The 23,625-nt window shown below is 37.5% G+C and overlaps 1 protein-coding gene across 4 annotated transcripts in view; it reads left to right on the plus strand.

Annotated features, from left to right (window-relative positions):
* The first annotated feature begins 6,737 nt into the window (after positions 1 to 6,737).
* LOC136865495 (uncharacterized) overlaps positions 6,738 to 23,625 on the plus strand; it is a 125,033-nt gene continuing 108,145 nt past the window's right edge. For 3 of the 4 annotated variants that reach the window (XR_010859461.2, XR_010859462.2, XM_067142410.2), the window contains exons 1-2: positions 6,738 to 6,883; positions 19,285 to 19,751. Coding sequence is in view for 2 of the 4 variants with exons in the window: in XM_067142410.2 (XP_066998511.2) it covers positions 19,371 to 19,751 (381 nt within the window). In the remaining 2 variants the exon portion in view is untranslated. Of the gene's footprint in view, positions 6,884 to 7,811; positions 7,943 to 19,284; positions 19,752 to 23,625 lie in introns of those variants that run through there. The other variant, XM_067142411.2, reaches the window with a different exon arrangement.

A 23,625-nucleotide genomic window follows, 5' to 3' on the forward strand; every position in this document is an offset into this window, starting at 1 on the left:
GTGCAGCCCTTGTAAGGCAGACCCTCTGATGAGGGTGGGCGGCATCTGCCATGTGTAGGAAACTGCATGTTATTGTGGTGGAGGATAGTGTCATGTGTGGTGTATGAGTTGCAGGAATGTTCGAGACAGCACAAACACCCAGTCCCCGGGCCACTGGAATTAACCAATGAAGGTTAAAATCCCCGACCCGGCTGGGAATCGAACCGAAGGCCAGTACGCTGACAATTCAGTCAACGAGTCGGACCAACGTAAACAATGCTGTACATATATAAGCGTGTTTCAAGTGATTTGATAGAATCTGAGGATGTTCTTGTAGAACAAAACATGTCATTCTTTGTATAACAGTGTGTATTTTTACAGGTACGTTTATAGTGTTATAATTTATATTGTAATTGCAATGTGTTTGACAGACTGAAAAGTTTTTGTTACATTTTTACATATGAATATATGAAGAGATTAATACTACCTTGTGTGGTTAGGAATCAATAATTAATTCATGCCCTTTAACTTATTCCTCAAAGAATGATTCAGAACGGATTCCTTGGAGCCCATCCTCATTCTGCAAGACATAAAGAAATGGGTCTTCCAGACTGTGATGAACTTGATCATTTAGTTCAAACCAAAAAGTACTGTATAGAAAATAGCTCCAGAAAAATCTGTGAAGCTGATTTGAAGCAAGTACTTAAGGCAACTGTTACAGCGAGTCAAAGTAGGAAAGAAAGCCCTTGTTAAAGTTGGGGTCATGGTCCTTGTCAACAGTATACCAAGAAGCGTACGGATTGGCCTTTTGGCAGAGTCATCAAGATCATCCCTAGCTGAGATGGTGCAGGGAGAGTCGTGAAGCTGCAAATTGCTAATGGACAGTCGACTGGACCTATACAAAGACTTTACCCTTTGGAAGTACCTGTGTCGTCTAACAGTCAAGGTGAAAAGCCTGGTGGCGATGGCAATAAAATTAGGAGAAATGGATATGAAATGTCAGACTATAGAACAAGAGATGGCCAGATGTTTAGTGAAAGTACTTGAAAGATTGAATCTGTGAGATGAGTTGTCCTACAACTCAAGCTAGGAGAATATTGAGTTTCATCAAACTTTTATTATCTGTGAATATTTTTTGTTTTTGTTTCCTGACAGTCATTTTGTTCCAAAAATGTGGAGCAAAAAGTTATCTTGATTTTTGTATCATGAAAACATTTAGCCTTTTAGTGTCTGCATTACATATCTTGATTAAAACTTGCAGATGTGGGTTAATCACATCACAATTCTTTTGGGTAGTAAAACATTTCTGCTTTGGATGAAGCCAGGAGAATTATGCCTGTCTTATAACAGTTGTGTTCAGTTCAAAAAGATATTTCTTCATTACTGTGCCACCTTCTTTCAAGAGCTCTACAATTTTATCTGGTCCCGGACACTTCTTATCTTAGGAGACTGACAGAGTCATCGAGATCATCCCTAGCTGAGATGGTGCAGGGAGAGTGGTGAAGCTGCAAATTGCTAATGGACAGTCGACTGGACCTATACAAAGACTTTACCCTTTGGAAGTACCTGTGTCGTCTAACAGTCAAGATGAAGAGCCTGGCAGGACCAGAGTGTGCATCGTAGAGATAGGATAGGAATGGTGGGAGGGGGAGTATTCATTCTGGTGAAAGAAGAATTTGTAAGCTACGAAAAAGTTAAAGATGACACACATGAAATTCTAGGTGTAAGGCTCATTTCTAAATATAATAGGCAACTTGATATATTTGGAGTGTACAGACCAGGAAAGGGTAGCACTGACGCACATTCGGAATTATTTGATAGGATAGTCGGCTATGTGGGAAACGACATCGAAAGAAATGTGATTGTAACGGGAGATCTGAATTTGCCAGATGTCAATTGGGAAGGAAATGCGAACGTCAGGAAGCATGACCAACAAATGGCAAATAAGTTAATATGGGAAGGACAGCTGATTCAGAAAGTGATGGAACCAACCAGAGGGAAAAATATCCTGGATGTGGTGCTGATAAAACCAGATAAGCCCTATAGGGAAACTGAAGTAATAGATGGTATTAGTGATCATGAAGCTGTTTTTTTTCAGAGTTAAAAATAAATGTGATAGAAAGGAAGGTCTTAAAAGTAGGACTATTAGGCAGTACCATATGGCTGATAAAGCAGGCATGAGGCAGTTTCTAAAAAGTAACTATGATCGGTGGAAAACGGTAAATAAAAATGTAAAGAAATTGTTGAGGAATGCGAAAACAGGTTTGTACCTTTAAGGGTGGTAAGGAATGGTAAAGACCCACCTTATTATAATAGAGAAATAAAGAGACTAAGAAGGAGGTGCAGACTGGAAAGAAATAGTTAGAAATGGCTGTGGTAGTAAGGAGAAATTGAAGGAATTTAGTAGAAAATTGAATCTAGCATGGCAAGCATAATTGGCAGTCATACAAATTTTAGTGAAAAATGAAAGGGTATGTATAGGTATTTTAAGACAGAAACAGGTTCAAAGAAGGACATTCCAGGAATAATTAATGAACAAGGGGAGTGTGTATGTGAGGATATTCAAAAGGCAGAAGTATTCAGTCAGCAGTTTGTAAAGATTGTTGGTTACAAGGATAATGTCGAGATAGAGTAGGAGACTAAGGCCAAAGAAGTATTAAAATTTACATATGATAACAATGACATTTACAATAAGATACAAAAGTTGAAAACTAGAAAAGCGGCTGGAATTGATCAGATTTCTGGGGATATACTAAAGACAATGGTTTGGGATACTGTACCATATCTGAAGTACTTATTTGATTATTGTTTGGTCGGAGGAGCTGTACCAGATGAATGGAGAGTTGCTATAGTAAGCCCTGTGTATAAAGGAAAGGGTGATCGACATAAAGCTGAATATTACAGGCCAGTAAGTTTGACATGCATTGTATGTAAGCTTTGGGAAAGCATTCTTTCTAATTATATTAGACATGTTTGTGAAATTAATAACTGGTTCGATAGAAGGCAGTTCGGTTTTAGGAAAGGTTATTCCACTGAAGCTCAACTTGTAGGATTCCAGCAAGATATAGCATATATCTTGGATTCTGGAGGTCAAATGGACTGTATCGCGATTGACCTTTCTAAATTATTTGATAGGGTGGATCATGGGAGACTACTGGCAAAAATGAGTGCAATTGGACTAGACAAATGTGTGACTGAATGGGTTGCTATATTTCTAGAAAATAGATCTCAGAGAATTAGAGTAGGTGAAGCTTTATCTGACCCTGTAATAATTAAGAGGGGAATTCCTGAAGGCAGTATTATCGGACCATTATGTTTTCTTATATATATAAATGATATGAGTAAAGGAGTGGAATCGGAGGTAAGGCTTTTTGCAGATGATGTTATTCTCTATAGAGTGATAAGTTATAAGATTGTGAGCAACTGCAGCATGACCTCAAAAATATTGTGAGATGGACAGCAGGCAATGGTATGTTGATAAACGGGGTTAAAAGTCAGGTTGTGAGTTTCACAAATAGGAAAAGTCCTCTCAGTTTTAATTATTGCGTTGATTGGGTGAAAGTTCCTTTTGGGGATTATTGTAAGTATCTAGGTGTTAATATAAGGAAAGATCTTCAATGGGGTAATCACATAAATCTCCGCACATGGTTATGAGGGTGTTTAGGGGTTGTAGTAAGGACTAAAGGAGAGGGCATATAAGTCTCTGGTAAGACCCTAACTAGAGTATGGTTCCAGTGTATGGGACCCTCACCAGGATTACCTGATTCAAGAACTGGAAAAAATCCAAAGAAAAGCAGCTCGATTTGTTCTGGGTGATTTCCGACAAAAGAGTAGCGTTACAAAAATGTTGCAAAGTTTGGGTTGGGAAGAATTGAGAGAAAGAAGAAGAACTGCTCGACTAAGTGGTATGTTCCTTGCTGTCAGCAGAGAGACGGCGTGGACATTAGTTTACAAATAAGTTTGAGTGGCGGTTATAAAAGTAGGAAAGATCACAATATGAAGATAAAGTTGGAATTCAAGAGGACAAACTGGGGCAAATATTAATTTATAGGAAGGGGAGTTAGGGATTGGAATAACTTAACAAGGGAGACGTTCAATAAATTTCCAATTTCTTTGAAATCATTTAGGAAAACGCTAGGAAAACAATAGATAGGGAATCTGCCGCCTTGGTGACTTCCCTAAATGCAGATCAGTATTGATTGATTTTGATTGATATTGATTGATTGACTGACTGACTTTTTATTTATTTATTTATTTATTTGACTGAATGCACTAAAAATTTGTACAAAAGAGGGAATGTAAGAAGCCCTACAATGTAATTCAAAGACGAAGTACATTAAATTGGACCCAGCAATTATATTGGCTAAATTTAATGCAGCACTGTCCAGTCTCCTGAGATAAGAAGGATCCTGGACCGGATGACTAACTAGATCAATCAATCAAATCATTGATCGACATTTAGGCCTGTTGCCCAGGTGGCATATTTGCTATCAGTCTTTTACCTAGAGTTCCTTTTGCCAACATTCATATACCTCATCATTTTCTAGTAGGATATTTCCAATGAAATGAAATGGTGTATGGCTTTTAGTGCCAGGAGATTCCAGGACGGGTTTGGCTCGCCAGGTGCAGATCTTTTGATTTGACGTCCGTAGGTAACCTGCACGTCGTGATGAGGATGAAATGATGATGAAGACAACACATACACCCAGCCCCTGTGTCAGGGAAATTAACCAATGATGGTTAAAATTCCCGACCCTGCCGGTAATCAAACCCAGGATCCATGTGACCAAAGGCCAGCGCACTAACCATTTAGCCAATTTCCAATGATGCTCTTAGTTTTTGGTATGTACTGCAGAGACCTAATCCTGTATCCATCCTTCTGTTCATCATGTCTTTTTCTACATCTTCACTGGTGATCTTTATCCAGTTTTCCTTTGCCTCATATTTGGTTTTTAATCTCTTTGTATCTTCCTGCACTTTCTGTCTTTCTCTCCTTATTCCTTTCCTTAATGACATGTTATATTTCTGGGGTCATCTACTGTTTCCATGGTTCTGGTTGTTTTTTCCCCTAATTCTGTTCTGTTCCATCCCACTAGTACACTACTACTGATGATTTCTGCCATCTGATTTGCCTCCATTTCTTCTTCCTGCTTTGTGTCACCTTCCTTTAAATTTTAATTTTTACATGCACAATTTACGTCAGACCAGTTTTGCACTTATATTTCTGGGGTCATCTACTGTTTCCATGGTTCTGGTTGTTTTTTCCCCTAATTCTGTTCTGTTCCATCCCACTAGTACACTACTACTGATGATTTCTGCCATCTGATTTGCCTCCATTTCTTCTTCCTGCTTTGTGTCACCTTCCTTTAAATTTTAATTTTTACATGCACAATTTACGTCAGACCAGTTTTGCACTTTACAGTACCTGAGTTTATCACACTTGGCTCGCACCAAATTGTAGTAGGTGTCAATATCGGTTCCAGGGTAACTGTGGCTGGACTTAACTGATTACAATATCGCTGCCTAACAAATATATATAAACAATCTGGTAATGTTCTCTATCACCAGGTACTTACCACATACACTCTCCAAAGAAGGTTGTCTATCATTGAAAGTTTTCTTTTTTGTAAAAAGGAAAATATGAAAATTTTTACAATGTATAGATGGAATGTAAATAAGCTGCCATTATATTTCTTGTTTTACTTTATTCCAAGAGGATTCATTGTGTTGACCACATGTCACCTCATTACCCGGAAGCCTACCTCTTGAGGACTGGTCTGAGGTCTACTCAGCCTACGTGATTATGGTTGAGCAGCTATCTGATGGTAAGATAGTGACCCCGGTCTAGAAAGCCAAGGATAATGGCCAAGAGGATTCATCGCATTGACCTTGTATAACCTCATTACCTGCAGGCCTTTGGGCTGAGCAGTGATCACTTGATAAGCCAAGGCTCATCACGGATATAGCACAATGGGGGGTGGTGTTTACTTACTACTATTTACCTATTTATTATGAACAGAAAGTAACAGAAGTGTTTGGTTAATTCCAAGACACTTGCAGAGTGAATGCTGAAAGAAGTATATGAAGAAAACACATGTATGAATGCTTACAATGAATATTTGTGCTTCTTTATAGAAATATTACCCCCTCATTTTGTCTGAACTGATCTAAAAATTTGCTTTATGCTAGAATATATGTTTAATTAATTTAATTATCTCTGAAAAATGAAGATGGCTCATCCTGGTGTTTAACAGATAGACAACTATTGATGACAACTACAGTTACCCACAGAAATATACAATTTAGCGTAGAAAATGTGAAGATGAATATAACACTAGGAATCTGTTGTTTTATTATGCAGCAAAAATATTGCATTATCTTCAACTTCAGTTACATGTGTAAAATCAGGTATAATTAAATAAGATTACTACAAAAAGAGTTTAGGATGCCAGGTTTCCTCCTTAAAATATAATTAAGTTCTACTGAAAAGAAAAAAAAGAGAAGATATCCATTTTAAATAATTAAAGTACCTTAATTCCAATAGTGAAAATATGACTGAATGCCAATGATGAAGGAATTTCATATCAAGAGAATATCAAAATATGTGATACCATAATGTTTGGACTGCTTTCCTGTTTCATCTCTTGACTGGGATTTCCTGTTGATAAAGCTTCTGACCTTTCTTCACAATTTGGTTATCATTATGACCCCATGGTGTAATCAGAATCAATTGGCTACAAGCTGCTAAACAAGCATGGAGTGCTCTAAGTTCCTCTCACAGTATGATTTGATCTTTCTCTAATTAACATTCATCCAGGTGATTTCTTATGCGTTCCGTGATCTGTGTACGTTAAATGAATGACCATCATTTTATGCCTCACATGATTTACTTGGATATCAAATGGTAGGTGCCTAGTGATAAGACAAAGCCAAATCACATAATGATATCACTTACTAAATATCTTACCAAGTATCTTATCATAGGTTTTAAATTTAACAAAAAAGAAATCAATGGTGATTTATTAAATCCTCTTACAATGGCAGTAGAATTTTGCATGATGTTAAGAAGTCCAAAGAAAAAGTTCATAAAGATACCCCTAGGCAAAATATTACTTTTCTCCAATTCCAATTGAGAGTAAGATGTGAAAATGATCAGAAGGTTTTTATTTTTATTTGTTTAGATGCTGGATTATTTTAATAGTTAGAATTTGGGGAATATAGAAATAATATTACATCAAAGCAAGCATCATTTAGAAGTAAGAATTTTCTAAAAATAACATCTTAGATGTAAATGAAAGCTTCTTTATTTTGCTTTATGATAGATGGAATTTTAATTAGCATGTTCTTTTTTACATTTATTTAACACCTCATTTTTTTTGTTGTGAATATGTTTGGTTAATTTTCACTGTCAGATTCCAGTGAAATTTTCAGTGTTGTTGGAAAGGTCTGAACTCAGTATTACAGTTAAGGAATATGCATTCTTCTATAAATACAAGTGTCAATTTTCTTTTGTCATTGCCAAGTTTCTTTTTGACAATTGCAGCTACCAACTAGATATTTGGCAAACATACAATTGAATGTCTAATTAAATTAGTAACCATGGGCATGACACAGTCACAGATTCTTTCCAAGACAGCCACAGTTTTAATCCCAGTCAAAACATATGGGGTTTTTGAAATTAAAGTTAACTTTTCCAAGGTTTACTTGATGTAAAATTGGAGGTCCCTTGCTGTGATCATGAAATCAACAGTCCCATAAAAATTACAATCTCAGACAGTTGAGGCACTGGACTTCTGACCCCAACTTGGCAGGTTTGATCTTGAATCTCAGTCCGGTGGTATTTGAAGTTGCTAAAATACATCAGCCTCATGTCGGTAGATTTACTGGCATGTAAAAGAACACCTGCGGGACTAAATTCCAGCACCTCTGTGTCTCCAAAAACCACAAAAGTTGTTGGTGGGATGTAAAGACAATAACATTATTTTATTTTTTTTTTATAAGAAGCTAGATTGATTGCTTAAATTACTTACCTTTAAATTAACTGACACTGATAAATTTATTTAGGAATTACAGAGTTTTTAAATAATAAGAGATCTACACTATCTGGTCCAGACACTGCCTTGTTATAGTAAGCTGGAGCATAAGTACAGTACTCTGTGATGAGAAGCACCAGCAAGAGTAGTTCAGTGACTTCAAATGTAGACTTGTTATTAGTTGCATGATCATCAGTAATAAAAATGTCAGGAATATTTCAATCCTTCTAAAGTTGCTCTAATCAACTGGTGAATAAATGTGAAGTGGAAGTGTGAAGGTACAACCTTAACAAAACCACATATTCAAGAGGCAAATAGGTCTGGTAAACTCATAGGCAAAATGAGAAGTATCCACATCATCACAGCTAGCTTCAGTGTGAGGCCATAGGTTGGAATTGTCATCTAAAAGTGGGTATCCCCCCTCTCTTAAGCATGCACACATGCATGCACACACACACACACACACATATATATATCTATTGTTCATTTTGAACTGGATCATTAAGTGAATACTGTATTGTTGAGATATTGAAAAGACTTGACCAGCTTTTCCTCACCGTGTGGTTACGGGACAGAAGTGTGATCTAGCCTACATACTGGTAGTTGTGCCATCTGATGGGCTTCTATATCATCATCTCCTCTGCAGACTTCTCAGACTTCTTCCATGTAGAGAAAGGAGAATGTAGGACTGGGTCATGCTGAACAAGTCTTGATACCACTAGTCTGAGAGAGTGAGAGAGACATCTAACCTCACTGTTGTAAAAGTATGCACTCCTATGCTACTTGTGTAGTTTCATTGTGACCAGGATTACCGGAGAGTAGTTGAAACATTGATAAATTTACTATAAAACATGGCCTAATATCTCAAAAGAAGGTCAAAACTTGTCAGTTGACACCAACTGGGAAAGCCTACGCAAGAGTAATTACAAAAAATTTAATAATCATGATTTAATGATGGCTGGAATCATTCATTAACATGTCACATTATGTTTATGTGATTCTTCTTAAACTCTCCTCCATGGGTGTGCCACTGCCTTTTATATATACAATGGCACCTTCCATTTTTTCTCTCTGATTAGTGTTATATAGAGGATGATTGGAAATTGTATTCTCTATAACTTTTGTTATGTAGTACTTTCGATAGGAACACAAACATAGGTGATTAAACTTTTTAGGCATCTTCCCCTAAACTACCATTTCAACCAGAGTGAATTAAATTATTTATAGCATAGACTGTAGTTCCTTATTGCCCGACTTCACATACCAATTTTTCATTAAATTCTGTTTACCCATTTTCTCATGGCTCGGCGTTGATATGGACTTGGCAACAAAAATCCAAATTTATGAATATCTCTGTTATCATAGCCAGTACAATAAAAATGTATAACACATAAATGATTGGAAATTTAATACTATATAACTTTATATAACCATTAATAACATAAATATTTGAGAATTAAATTTTAGGCCTTCCCCTAAACTACCATTTCACAGTCTAACCTAGTCAGCGTTCAGTGGCAGACGTATTGTGTGGAGGTGTCAGGAGAGCCGGTGTGGAATGTGAACGGTGGGCAGTAAAGTAATTCGAGAGGGAAGAGGAAGATGATTGGCGTGGATCAATATCGTGTGGCTATTGGAAGATGGCAGATGAAATGGAAAAAGGAGATAGCTAGACATAAAGGAAGTATAATGGAAACAAGAATGATGGACGAGATGATATTGGTGGCAGTGGTGATTATGATACTACTAGCTATAGGAGGAGTAGAGGTAAACCCCGGCCCGACTTCTAGTGGCAACATGAACTGGAAAGATGTGGAGGTCATTAGAAAAGTGGTGAAAGAAGTGGTGGAAGAAGTATGCCCGTTTGAGCAGATGAAGAATATGATGAAAGAGCAAATGAAAGAACTTGAGCATATAAGGCAGTGGATACAGGGAAAAACAGACGAGACAATGAGTAGAGTAGAAACCAACACGAAAGAGATCATATCACTCAAGTCAAAAATAAGGGAGATGGAAGGAGAGGTGGTGAAGTTGCGAGCGGAAATTGAAGGCTGTAACCGAGAACGGAGGAAGAAATGCCTATTCATATATGGAGTACCGGAAGACAAAGCAGAAGATAAAGTACTGACAACATACAAAGTTGTGGAAGTCATCCAGAAAATGATGAGAATTAATTTTAGCGAAGTCGATATTGATGATGTAGAAAGGATAGGTAAAAAACGGGGTGATAGACCGATAAAACTGAAGCTATTCTCCACCTTGATGGCGGAAGTAGTGATAAGAGGTGCAGAAAACATACGGAACACAAAAAATTGGGTTAAAGAGGACATTGGTAGAGAAGGGGTAAAGAACATAAACACGTTGAAGAAACATTTGGCCAGGGCTAAATTACAGGGGTTAAGAGCTCATATTAAGGGTCAAAAATTAGTAGTGACCAACGGTATTTGGACTAGAATGTGGACTGCGAAGAAATTACGAGAAATGGAAGATGACAGGAATGACGAAGTGGTAGTGGGAAAGAGAGTGGAAGGAAGACAAGCCAGAGACTGTAAAGTGGGGGATGACGGACATGGAGGCAAAGAAAGTAACAAGGATAATAAGGTAAAGGAACCAAGCTCACAGCATGAAGGAAGTAACTTGATAGATTTGTTAGCCAAAGCGAACAGGGAGGCATTTGCAGAGATGAGAAGTGTGATAAGGAAGGAAACCAGGGAGGCCTGGGCATCAACGAAGGAGTCCAGGACGGAGGCCAGTGGGAGAGAAGAAAGAAGGTTACAGGGGGAGATTGTGGGAGTAGAAACACAGTACGTAACAAGAACAAGCAAACGAAGTGAAAACACGACTGGGAAGCAGGAAGAAGAAGCAAGAGGTGCCCTAGTGAGAGGGAGAAGTCTGAGCCTAAGAGAGTTATGGGGCAAAAAGAACAGAGTAGACGAAGGCATAGTGACAAGAAGCAAAAAGTTAATGTATAGTGAGAAGTAAATGGCTATATACACGATAATAGTGGAGTGTGTGCGTGTTATCCATAACTATGTTAAGAGTGAGTAAATAGTGAATTAATAGAGGTTGAAGAGTGATCAACAAGAAAGAAATGTAAAGTGTAATAACTGCACATCGGCACTATAGTGGAGATAACACGTTGTCAGGTTTGCAACATAAGTAGAATATAAAAAAGGTCAGTGTCTAAGAGAGAATGTGCTGAGTGCGAACCCGGCCGGAAGTGGAACATTCTGTGGTCTAGTGCAGACTCAGCCCAACACAGCACTGTACTCTGCTCAGTTATATGTTGCCAGTTTTAGTTTCACATTGCCATTAATGCCATACTGTCTATAGATGGAATTACCTTGTTGCAGTAGTTCTTTTAGTCTTCGTTTTACCCCTTTTCTTAATATCAATATTGAGTTTTTGAGGTTTTGTTTCGATCTGAAAAGATATCAGTGACGCATTGACATTTTATTATTATTATTTGCAGTACCATTAGTTTTAGTTTATCCCTGGTCTCAATAGCAATATTGAGATTTTTTGAGGTTTTTTTTTTTATCTGAAAAGATAACAGTGACTCATTGACATCTGATCATTATTATTTCCAGCAACTTTGATTTTCCACATTTGGTGTTAGCTATGTTTACTTTACGAGTATTAGTATATGTGTATAGCATCTTAAGCTGTCTAGGTTGGGCATATTATTTTTCTCCCTTAATGGATCAATAAGGCTTCATCGCTGTAGATCTGGAAGAAAAATAAAGGCTTTACTTACTTAAACTACCATTTCACTCAGTGTGAACAACTTTATTGTTGGCGTAGATTGTAACGACTTATTCCCCAACTTTACATACCAGTTTTCATTAAATTATCTTCAGCTGGTTTCTCGTGATGTTCGTACAGACAGACAGACAGACAGACAGACAGACAGACAGACAGACAGACAGACAGACAGACAGACAGACAGACAGACAGACAGACAGACAGACAGACAGACAGACAGACAGACAGACAGACATTAGGGAAAATTAAAAAGTGCATTTCCTTTACTGTGGACAGGACTGATGCAGAAATACCATTCTCTTTTAATTCTGAAGAATGTACAGACAAAACTCTTATTAAATATATGTAAAATATTCTTGGGAATAATTTACAATCAGTGCAAATATCAACTGGAAAAAGAATTAGGGGAGTACCAGAGAGGATTTCGACCATGGCGTAGTTGTCCAGATTAAATCATAACACTAAAATGATTAATGGACATCTACAAAAGAAGACAGAAACAAATGATTATCACTTCATAGACTTTCGGAAAGCTTACGATTGCATTCACCTACCTTCAGTACTAAAAATATTACAAAATTTTGGATTACATCCTAAATTAGTTAAAATGATAAGCTTAACGTTAACAAACACTAAATCAAAGGTGAAGTTTAGAGGAGAATTATCCGAAGCATTCACAATCAGAACAGGACTAAGACAAGGTGATTTATTTATTTATCGTGTCAGAAGTACAAAGTAAGAGAGACAAAAAATAAAAAAGGTAATTTTAAATATTGGTTGACCAAAAATTGGCCACGACAAGCGCATTTGGAGTTGCCCTCATTAGATCTTTAATGGTACAAGTGGCTGGAGAAGGTGGACACAGTAGAAGATGCTCGTTAGTCTGCTTAGTACCACACTTGCAGTAAACTGTCTCCACAGGAAGGCCCCATTTCTGTAGGTTGGTCTTGCATCTCGTGGTGCTGGAGCGTAATCGATTGAGAGCCTTCCATGTTGTCCACTGTTCAGAATGTCCAGGAGGAAGTTCTTCCTTTGGAACCATCCATTCTCTCAAATGTTGACATTTTTCCCGCCACATTGAGATTCTTGCTTGTTGTGGTGTTCCTTTAAGAGCTTCAGTGGTTGTCAAGAAGCTCTTTCTTGATTTCAACCTAGGATGTGCTGGTTGACAGGCATACAAAGGATGGGCTTCCATAGTCATAGCCTTGCTTTTCTCATGCCTAGCAGCAATCTCACGTCGGATTTCGGGTGGTGCTATACCAGCGAGACAGTGGAGTTTATCTATGGGAGTAGGTCTTAAACAACCTGTGATAATACGGCAGGTGTCATTTAGTGCTACATCTATGTTTTTGGCATGGCTGGACTTATGCCACACGGAGCATGCACACTCAGCAGTGGAGTAGCACAGTGCTAACGCGCTTGCTCTCACAGTGCAAGGGTGAGCTCCCCAGGTGGTGCCTCGAAGTTTCCGCACTATGTTGTTTCTGGCAGACACTTTTTGTTTCACGTTTAGGCAATGTTTCTTATACGTAAGCGTACGGTCCAGAATCACTCCCAGATATTTTGGAGTTGAACAGTGTTGAAGAGGGATTCCTTCCCAGGTGATTTGTAAGGTTTTAGCTGCTTTTTTATGAGTTTTGGCAGGATTTGGCTTCAAGTCATTTTCATTGTAGTAGTTCGTAAATTCTTTCAGAGCTTTGGATAAAGTCTGTTCTACCTTTTCAAAACAGTTGGCCTGAGCAGTGACTGCACAATCATCAGCATAGATAAAACTCTGGGTACCTTCAGGTAGAGGCTGATCGTTAGTATAGATGTTGAATAACAGTGGTGCGAGCACACTGCCTTGCGGTAACCCATTCTTCTGTGTTCTCCATCTGCTTCTTTTTCCCTGAAATTCCACAAAGAATCTTCGGTTTTGGAGAATATTTTTAATGTTGCACATTAGATGGAAGTCTTTGGTGATGTCATACAATTTTGTTAGAAGAAGCCGATGGTTGACTGTGTCATAAGCTGCAGAAAGATCAATGAAGACAGCGCCTGTAATGAGCCGATTCTCAAAGCCATCCTCAATATGCTGTGTCAAGTTTAATACCTGTGATGTGCAACTTTTTCCTTCTCGGAATCCAGCTTGCTGTGGAATAAGAGACGACTCCACCCTTCCTATCAGTCGCTCAAGAATGAGCCTCTCCAGGACCTTGTACAGGTGACAGAGCAAGGAAATAGGCCTATAGCTTTTGGGATCCAGCCGATCTTTGCCTGGTTTAGGAACAGCAATGACTCGAGCCTTCCGCCAGATTTTGGGAATCTTGCATTCTTGGACACAGATATTCATTAATTCCAGTAGCCATCGCCTCATAACAGGACCAAAATTTTTGATCTGCTCTACTCGAATGGACTATCACCACTTTTGTTTAATTGTATTCTGGAATACTTGATGAGAGAATGGTATAAAGACAATAACAAAAATATAAAAATTGGATACACTAAAGATGAAATTAATCTAAATTGCTTAGAATTTGCAGATGATCTGGCACTACTAGCTAATAATCTTAATGAAGCTCAGAATCAAATCACAAGTGTCCAAACTATTGCTGGAAAAATAGGATTAACAATTTCATTTTTTTTTTAAACTAAAATAATGGCAATAGATCCCCTTTTAATAAGCAGTGTTCTGATATGTGGGAAAGAAATAGAAATTGTAAAACAGTTTAAATACCTTGAAGAAACTATAACATACAATTTAAATGAAAAACATTTCTTGGACAGAGAGAATGAATAAATTATCCAGAGCCCAAAAAGTAACCACAAATACATACAACAAGAAATGTTTGTCAATAAATACAAAATTGAAACATTATAAGACTATAGTCCAACCTGAAATAACTTATGGAAGTGAAGCATTATTTAATATAAAGCAAAAGAATAACATAGACAAAATTTTAAAAATAGAAAGAAGAATAGTAAGAACATGCATTAATAAGAAGTACCAGAAAGAAGGAGAATGGTGCATCATTCCAAATGCAGCATATATCAGGAAATAGAACCTGTAATGGATTTCATGAGAAAGAAGAGAATATCATTCTTTGGTCATCTGTTAAGAACACCTCAAGACAGGTTAATACACAGAATTTTGGAAAAGCATTGGAAACAAAAGCAACAACCTATCTGGATAAAAGAAATAAAAGAAGACACGAAAGAATTAGACATAACACTGGAGGATTTAAAGAATAAATCAAACAAAGTAAATAAATTGAAGAATAGTAAAGTTAGATTCCTACCAAAATGTGATAAAAGAGAAACAACTAAAGGGTATTTTCAGAAGAAGAACGACAACAAAGATCAGGTATAATGAAGAAATACTGGAAGATCAGAAAAGAAAAAAACATAAAACATCATAGAAGACCAGACAGAAATTGACTACAGTGGTCCAATACGGCCGTAAAAGCACAATAATAATAATAATAATAATAATAATAATAATAATAATAATAATAATAATAATAATAATAAATATATCTATCTATATATATATAGTAACCGTAAATGCTGTACTTGGGCTAGAAGAACATAAGATTCAACGCAGGGCGTGTACAGTACAGAAATGAAATGGCGTATGGCTTTTAGTGCCGGGAGTGTCCGAAGACAAGTTCGGCTCGCCAGGTGCAGGTCTTTCTATTCGACACCCGTAGGTGACCTGCGCGTCGTGATGAGGATGAAATGATGATGAAGACAGCACATACACCCAGCCCCCGTGCCATTGGAATTAACCAATTAAAGTTAAAATCCCCGACCCGGCCGGGAATCGAACCCGGGACCCTCTGAACCGAAGGCCAGTATGCTGACCGTTCAGCCAACGAGTCGGACCGTACAGAAATGGAGTGCTACAGAGGGAGAGAGGTTTGTTAAAATAATGTCTTATTCAAAGAAAACTGAGTTTAATGACAAAGTTTAAATTTCATATCACCTTTGTACAGAAGAAATACTGGGAAGTGTCCTTTCCTTGTCCTATGGCTGGCGACGTTCCTTGAAATCCGGCTGTTATGCTCGTACTACCATGGGTCCCCTCTCTGCACCATGGAACCATGATTCCTCCCTCGATGGAAATTCTAGACGTTCTGGAGGTCTGGAATTTCTAGAAGGTCTAGATGGTCTAGAAATTCTAGTAGTGTGGGTGTCGACATTGATCACATGTAGGATGAATGAGAATACACGCGCTTATGCTCTGGATGTATTAATTTGGAATGTGGTTTCTGCACAGATGAGAAAGAGATATAATAATGATCTTAAACAAGGTTTTTTTAACACGTAGAAATCATGTACTCAGAGATTGAATCAATAACTATCACATGGTATAATGTCACTAGAATCTACCTCGTGTTCTGACACTAATAATTTGAAGTGAATTGTATGTGGTCGAATGTCAATAAAAATGAACGTGCAATTCAGTCTTAGCACTTGAAAGGTAAGTAAGCGGAGTCGAATGTCAATAAAATCGAACTCGCAAAATAAATAGCCACTTAAAACTACTGTATATGATAATGTAACTTCGTATTGTTGAATGTCAATGAAATTGACCTAGTAAGTTCAAAGAATGTGACACTTGGCATAAGTTGAAGTTTTCTTACTTGACAAATTTTCCTAAGTTTTTACACAGTTTTGAAGGCAATCACTTTGATCGGATGGAAACGAAAATATTTAACTTGTGAAATTAGTCCTGTTCACATATGTTAATTGGAAAATAAATTGAAACTGACTCTGTTCGTTAACAGTCCTTGGTTCGATCACTCGTAAGGTTGATAAATACAAGTTCAAATATACAGTTCTCAGTCTATCACCTACGAAAATATTTCCAAGTGTTTGAGAATTATTTACACATGAGAAAATTGCAAGTCCGTTGATGCAGTTACAGAGTTTAAGTTAACTTTATATTCAATCACCTGTCAGTGTTCGACACTTGAGAAATTCTAAATCTTACAGCACTATTACATCAATGAAAACTGTTGAAATATTTCAATCACTTGATGAAGTACAAGCACCGTTAAAAGTCTATCACTGATCAGAACATCTCATTCACTTTGAAATAAGAGCTTTTGGAAAATAACCACAAGTCTTAAAACACTCATCCTAAATAATCAATCACTTATAAACGTTAATGTCGGCAAAGCACAAATCATATTATATCGCTCACAGTTTGAGTAAAATATTACCACTCACGAACCAGAATACCAAAGAAAATGTATAAGTCCACTTTCAACACCGTAGAGTTAAAGTTCCTAAACGTGCAGAAATTAAACTGTCACTCAACACTACATCGTGACTGCCACGAGCCAACTGACTGGGTTCAACTGTGGTACTTGACACACTGATCTTCCTTGGGAATTAGGTAAAGACAAACAAAGTCACCTCCGTACAGGCCATGAAGGCCCTTGGAGGAGTGGAAGGTAAAGGCTTCCACCATTGTTAACCGTGGCACGTGATGGGGTAGGGTGGTTAGCTCTACGCCCGACCGCCTTTGCCCCCAGGCCTTGGGAATTAGCCCTACGCAAATCGTGAAGATAGCAGTAGTTGTATTTCATTGAATATCTTCTTTAGTTTTCGTTGGATTTATACCAAACTTGGTGGAAATGGAGACAAAATGTTTTGCAACATAATGATGTTGTTCTCATAATTTAATTATTATCCTAAGGAAAGTTATTAGGCATAGGACATTTTGAATGTTCTCTGGCTGATGCAATCTTTCTGTCACAAGGTGAGCTAGGCGACGTCATAAGCTCCACGGCGCATGTGGACTGCATGCTGGAGCTAGCTGTCGAGTTGGTGGCAGCACGTAATTCAAGTTCGAAGTACGGGGACATAGATCATTACAATGACAGCAATAGGAACGTAGCGATTAAAAGCAAAGTTATTACATAAAATACTCAATCAAGTGAAAAACTGCATATTTTCTCATTTTCAATGAACAGTACTATGCTGCTGATCTAACAGTCCAAAGTTCCAGAGCTGGAATCACCAGGCTGCAGACCATGAACACTCCTCTGCCATTATTCTGTTAAATATGCACACTGCTCATTCCAATCACTGCCTCAGAGTAGGGATTGAATAGCTCAAATGCTATGATGAACCAGTGTGTTACGTGCCAGTAGTATCAGAAAATTTCTAAACCAGAGGAATGGCATGCTAAAGAAGAAAGTTTTCTAACTCCTCAGCCATTTCCCGCCAATATTCACTCAGGCTGTTATATTCGGTACGCAGCAGTAATCCCATCTATCGGAGTTGAGTGGCAGCATAAGAGACAAAGAACATCACAACAAACAATAGCCAATGTAATGTTAGACTGTAGTTTCTTATTCCCCGACCCTGTATGCCTATACTGATTTTCATTTAATTCTGTTAACCCATTTTCTTGTGGCTTGGCGTTGATATGGACTTAGCAACAAAAATACAAATTCATGAATATCTGTGTTATCATTGCCGATATGGTAGAAGTGTATAAGACATAAATGATGGGAAATTTAATTCTGTATAACTTTAGTTACATAGTATTTATCGGTAGGACCACTAATAAGATAAATATTTGAGAATTAAATTTTAGGCCTTTCCCTAAACTACCATTTCACTTAGTGTGAATGAAATGATTTATAGCCTAGATTGTAGTGGCTCATACCCCGACTTTACATGTCGACTTTCATCAAATTCTCTTCAGTCGTGTTCTCGTGATGCATGTACATACATGCAGACAGACAGAAATTACGGAAAAGTAAAAAGTGCATATCCTTGTTACAGTGGACATAATAGATACAGAAATACCATTTTTCTCAAATTGTGAGCAATGTACAGACAAAACTCTTATTATATATATATATAGATTTGAAGTTCACTCAGCCTATGTGAGAACAATGGAGGAGCTATCTGACAGTCAGATAGTGGCCCTAGTCTAGAATCCAAGAATAACAGCCAAGAGGATTTGTTTGTTAAGGAGGAAGCCATTCTTTTTCAGTGTCATCTCAGTTAATATAACTTACAATAACTCATCTCACTAGTTCATAATGTCACCAATTCACATTCATTTCAAAATTTTATGCAACATGAACAAAATTGTAAATAATAAATATTCATGGTTAAAAGTGATTTGATAGAATCATTATTGTAGAACTAAACATGCCTTTTTAATTATAATTGTTCATTTTTTACAGGTATGTTATTTTGTTACAATTCATGTTTCAACAGACTGAAAAGCTTTTTTGTTATATAAAGAGGATTTGCCATGCTGGCCATGCATCATTACCTCATAATCTGCAAGCCTTTGCACTTTGCAGTGGTTGCTTGCCCATGAGGGCTGTAGCAGCATGGGGTTATCCTCATCCTCTCTGAAGTATGGTAAAAATCTTGTTCATGTATTTTTATGTTGTCTACTTTGATTGTGAACATTTTGCTTGAGTCACTGGAAGTATGTGCTGGGTTTAAATCTCACTTTAATGTCTTTAATTGGTTATTCCTAATGTTCTAGAGTTCATCAGAAACAACAAAGAGGAATAGACAACTGAAGAATGATAGGCCAGCAAAGACACTTCAGCAGCTAGAAACAGAAAACTGATGATGGAACTTCATTTGCAACCAGACCATACTGAATCCTCAAAAAGACTGATGCTCATCCGACTGGAAGGAATTCTAAATTCCTCTGAAAATACATTTATTATATACCAGTATAAAAATGAAAACCATTTGATATTATGTACTATCAGATTTAAAGATTCATACTCTGTTATGGAATCTGGAGACGATGTAGATTGTATAGCCTCTCCTGTTAATGGCACAGTAAATCCATATGAGATTGCAATCTTATCCTTCGCAGAGCTAGTTAGGACTGCAGAAACTGAAAATGCAGTATTCTCAAGTAAAGATGGTGAGAAAAATTTTCACTCTCCAACTGAACATAGTACTTATGGATCATCAAGTGGATATTCTCAATGTTCGGTAAGCTACCAGGCTATATAAGTGTGTGTGTGTGTGTGTGTGTGTGTGTGTGTGTGTGTGTGTGTGTGTGCGTGTGCATGTGTGCGCTCGTGCATGTGATTGCAAGATGTACTGGTACATACTCATATGAGGCTGTAAATCCCATTTGTAAGCAGATATTAATAATGTGCATAGAAATAGCTTGAAACTGTTGATAAAATGTGGTACAGTCGAACCTGCCCTAACGGACACCCTTATTCATCGGACACCTCCCTATACGGACAATTTTCCTTGGAACCGATTTTATTTTACATAAGACAGGTGTTAAATTGGCCTCATTTAAGCGGACATCTTGAACTTCGGACAGCGGACATTGCCATTTGTCCTGTCCACTTGACTTAAGCGGACACTTTACACATTGCAGAACAATTTATTACGCCGGTCCGCATGTCATTCTTTCTTTTAAAACCATTCTTCAGACATAAGGAAATCCCTTTTGAATGTTTGTACTATTTCGAGTGCAAGGAGAGAGAAGGTACATCGGAATGCAGTTCTACCTAGTCGTGTATAGGCCTATTCCGAGAATTCTAATTGCCCAGAAATGCTGCCAGAGACTGTTGACTCACAAGTTACCTGGGGATTTTCTTCCCTTCTTAAATCATTCTATTCATAACTCGGATTATAGTTGATAAGGTCGAGCTCAGATAGTCAACTTGAGAAGGAAAAGACAGTACAGGCGCTAATTAGTGAGACAGAAAAACCATAGCATTTCAGTTGTCTGTTAAACATGAGTAACAAGGGACGATCGTGTTTAGGTCTCGAGGCAAGAAGAAATGTGATTATAGAAAGCGACAAGGGACTTTCAGTGAGAAAACTTGCCGAAAAATTCAACTGCAGGTAAACTCAAGTAAACACTATTATGAAGAATAGAACTGAAATTTTAAAGGAGTGGGAAGAAAATAGGAATCGAGGAGTGAAAAGAAAGCGGGAGTCAGTTTTTTCACAAGTGAACGTTGCGGTACAGTATATGAGTGGTTCAAGTGCACTTGAGTGAAGAAACTGTGTGACTGGACCAATGTTACAAGAAAAAGCTCTAGAAATAGCAAATAATCTGAAAGTTGAGAATTTTGTAGCTAGCAATGGTTGATTAGATTTTTTAAAGTGGATGTTCTTTGCCGTTAAAATGTTCAATTATTTTTACAAACTTGTTTCAGCGGACACCTCTCATAACGGACATTTTTCCTCGGAACCGACGGTGTCCGCAGAAGGGAGGTTCGACTGTAATATTGACATTGTTCAGGTCAGTATTATATTTTATAATAAATTCCTCCCAAGATTTGTTCATCTTTTTCACTCTCATCCTCAGAAGAGATCATCTACTTCATCTACTTGTGTATGTTGATCCCTGTTGTATGATAAAGGAGGAATCTATATTATGTGGATGATTGTTTCTTCATACTTATCTTGGGAAAGTACAGAATGTTGCTGTCTTTCTCGCATTTCATGATCGATCGCTAATTTAATATCTTTGCTTTTTGATATGACAGCATCTATAAAATCAGGCTACGAACATTCAAACTTTAATTCAAGGAAATTGTGTGATCACATTTGGGCTTATAGCTCCAGAACTAAAGATCCAATCCAAATACCTAGTTGAGGTACTGATCTGTTGGAAATGTGAAGTATGAAAGAAAATATGACACTTGGTGGGCCTAAGTTATATACACATGATGATTTTTGACATACATGGTTTGGTGATGCTTCGCATTTGTATAACAAAGTGGGCTGAATCCCACAAGAATAACATGGCAAGGGAAACCCCCAATGTTTTTTTGTTTGTTGAAAAATCAGTACCTCATGGTGATTGGTGGTGATTATTGTTTTAAGAAGAAGTATAACTGGGCAACCATCCTCCTTGGGCCTGGATGTATGCAGTGATTTGATTAAGAACGGTGTTGTACAGGTGTTTTATCCTCTTCTAAAGCAAAGCGGCCACTATTGTTGTAAATGACCCTCAATGCCCTGGATATTGTTACTGGGATGGAGTTGACAGCAGAGCTGCTCCTACACGTGTTGTATCTGCGACACATTGGGGGATGTTGATGACCATGGGAATAACCCAACATCATGCAGGCTGCTCATAGAGACACATGTCATGTGTGGATGAGCGTTGTCCTGTTGTAAGATGGTCTCATGAGAGGTACCACATGAGGATGCAGAAGGTCTGTGATGTACGATTGTGCCATCAGAATTCCCTGAATCACTACCAAAGGTGACCTAAAGTCATACCCAGTGGGACTCCACATGCAGACCCACATTAAGGCCCCTTTCATAATTTGTCATTGATTCAACCAGCTAGCCACATGCAGACCCACATTAAGACCCCTTTCATAATTTGTCAAGTGCTAGTAATGTTGTCTCACACAAGCATGTGGCATTCTCCATCGTCCTTCACAGTGCGCACACCCCTTATATACCCTACAACGCTAATGGGTCTGGTGGCTGTTCTACCCATCACAGATCATTGCAATTCTAATTATTTACATACCCGCAGGTGGTATGCACATGTACAAAATTATGTTAACATCAGATCATTCCTTCCAGGTTCTTAACTTTTTTTGTCAGTCTATTTGATACGATAATCAGAACATGATTGTGGCAGGTGATCTCAGTTTACCAAATGCTAACTGTCAAGGTAATGAAAATGATGGAAAGCATGTTCAACAAGTGGTAAATAAGTTAATCTGGGAAGGACAGCTGAATCAGAAAGCGATGGAACTAACTAGAGAAAAGAATATTCTAGACATGGTGCTGATAAAACCAGATGAACTCTATAGAGAATCTGAAGTGATCACAAAGCTGTTTTAGTTGTAGTTAAAAATAAATATGACAGAAAGGAAGGTTGTAAAAAGTAGGAATATTAGGCACTAGCACGTGGTTGATATGGCAGTCATGACGAGTTTAAAAAAAATTATTGGTGGAAAATGATAAATAAAAAAAGTAAATAGCCTACGGGATGGGCTTAAAGCAATTGTTGAGGAGTGTAAAAACAGGTAAGCACCTTTATGGTAGTAAGGAATGGTAAAGAACTGTTATATTATAACAGAGGAATATAGATTAAGAAGAAGGAGCAGGTTGGAAAGAAATAAAGTTAGGAATGATTGTGAGAGTAAGAAAAAATTGAAGTAACTTTCCAGAAAATTGGATTTTGCAATAAAGTTGACTAAGAATAACATGATGGCAAGCATAATTGGCAGTCATATGAATTTTAGGGAAAAATGGAAGGGTGTGTATAGATACTTAAAGGCAGGAACAGGTTTCAGAAAGTACATTCCAGGAATCGTTAAGAACTAGAGTAGTGTATATGTGAGGATTTACAAAATGCAGAAGTATTTAGTCAGTTTGTAAACAGAGTTAGATAGATATTTATTTCAATAATTAATTCCAACGAGCCAAAGGCTCATACAGAGGAATTGTACATTAAATAATATATTCATTGGCGGATCTACAAACTCTGAATACTTACAATGATATAATCAGGTGACATAAACAGTAAAAGTAGAGACATCAATACAGAAAGTGTAAAAAATAAAAATAAAATACCATTCTGTAGTTCCTTAATTATACTAAGATACTTAAACTACTTAGTATTACAAGCGAGTGACAATCCAACAGGATTGACAAAGCGGGGCGAGTGTTTGTTTTAAACATTACATATTTATATTTCACCTATGAAGTATCTATTCCATAGATTTTCCTTTGCCTTTCATTTGAATGTTATTAAAGTAGGGGCAATTTTTACATCAGCAGGAAGTTTGTTGTATGCTTGAATTGCTGAGAATTTACAACTGTTCTTCCCATATTTTGAAGAGTGGATGTGATACAAGGCCAAGTC

The sequence above is a fragment of the Anabrus simplex genome, chromosome 1 (genome assembly GCF_040414725.1).
Source record: "Anabrus simplex isolate iqAnaSimp1 chromosome 1, ASM4041472v1, whole genome shotgun sequence".
Classification (NCBI taxonomy): Eukaryota; Metazoa; Arthropoda; class Insecta; order Orthoptera; family Tettigoniidae; genus Anabrus; species Anabrus simplex.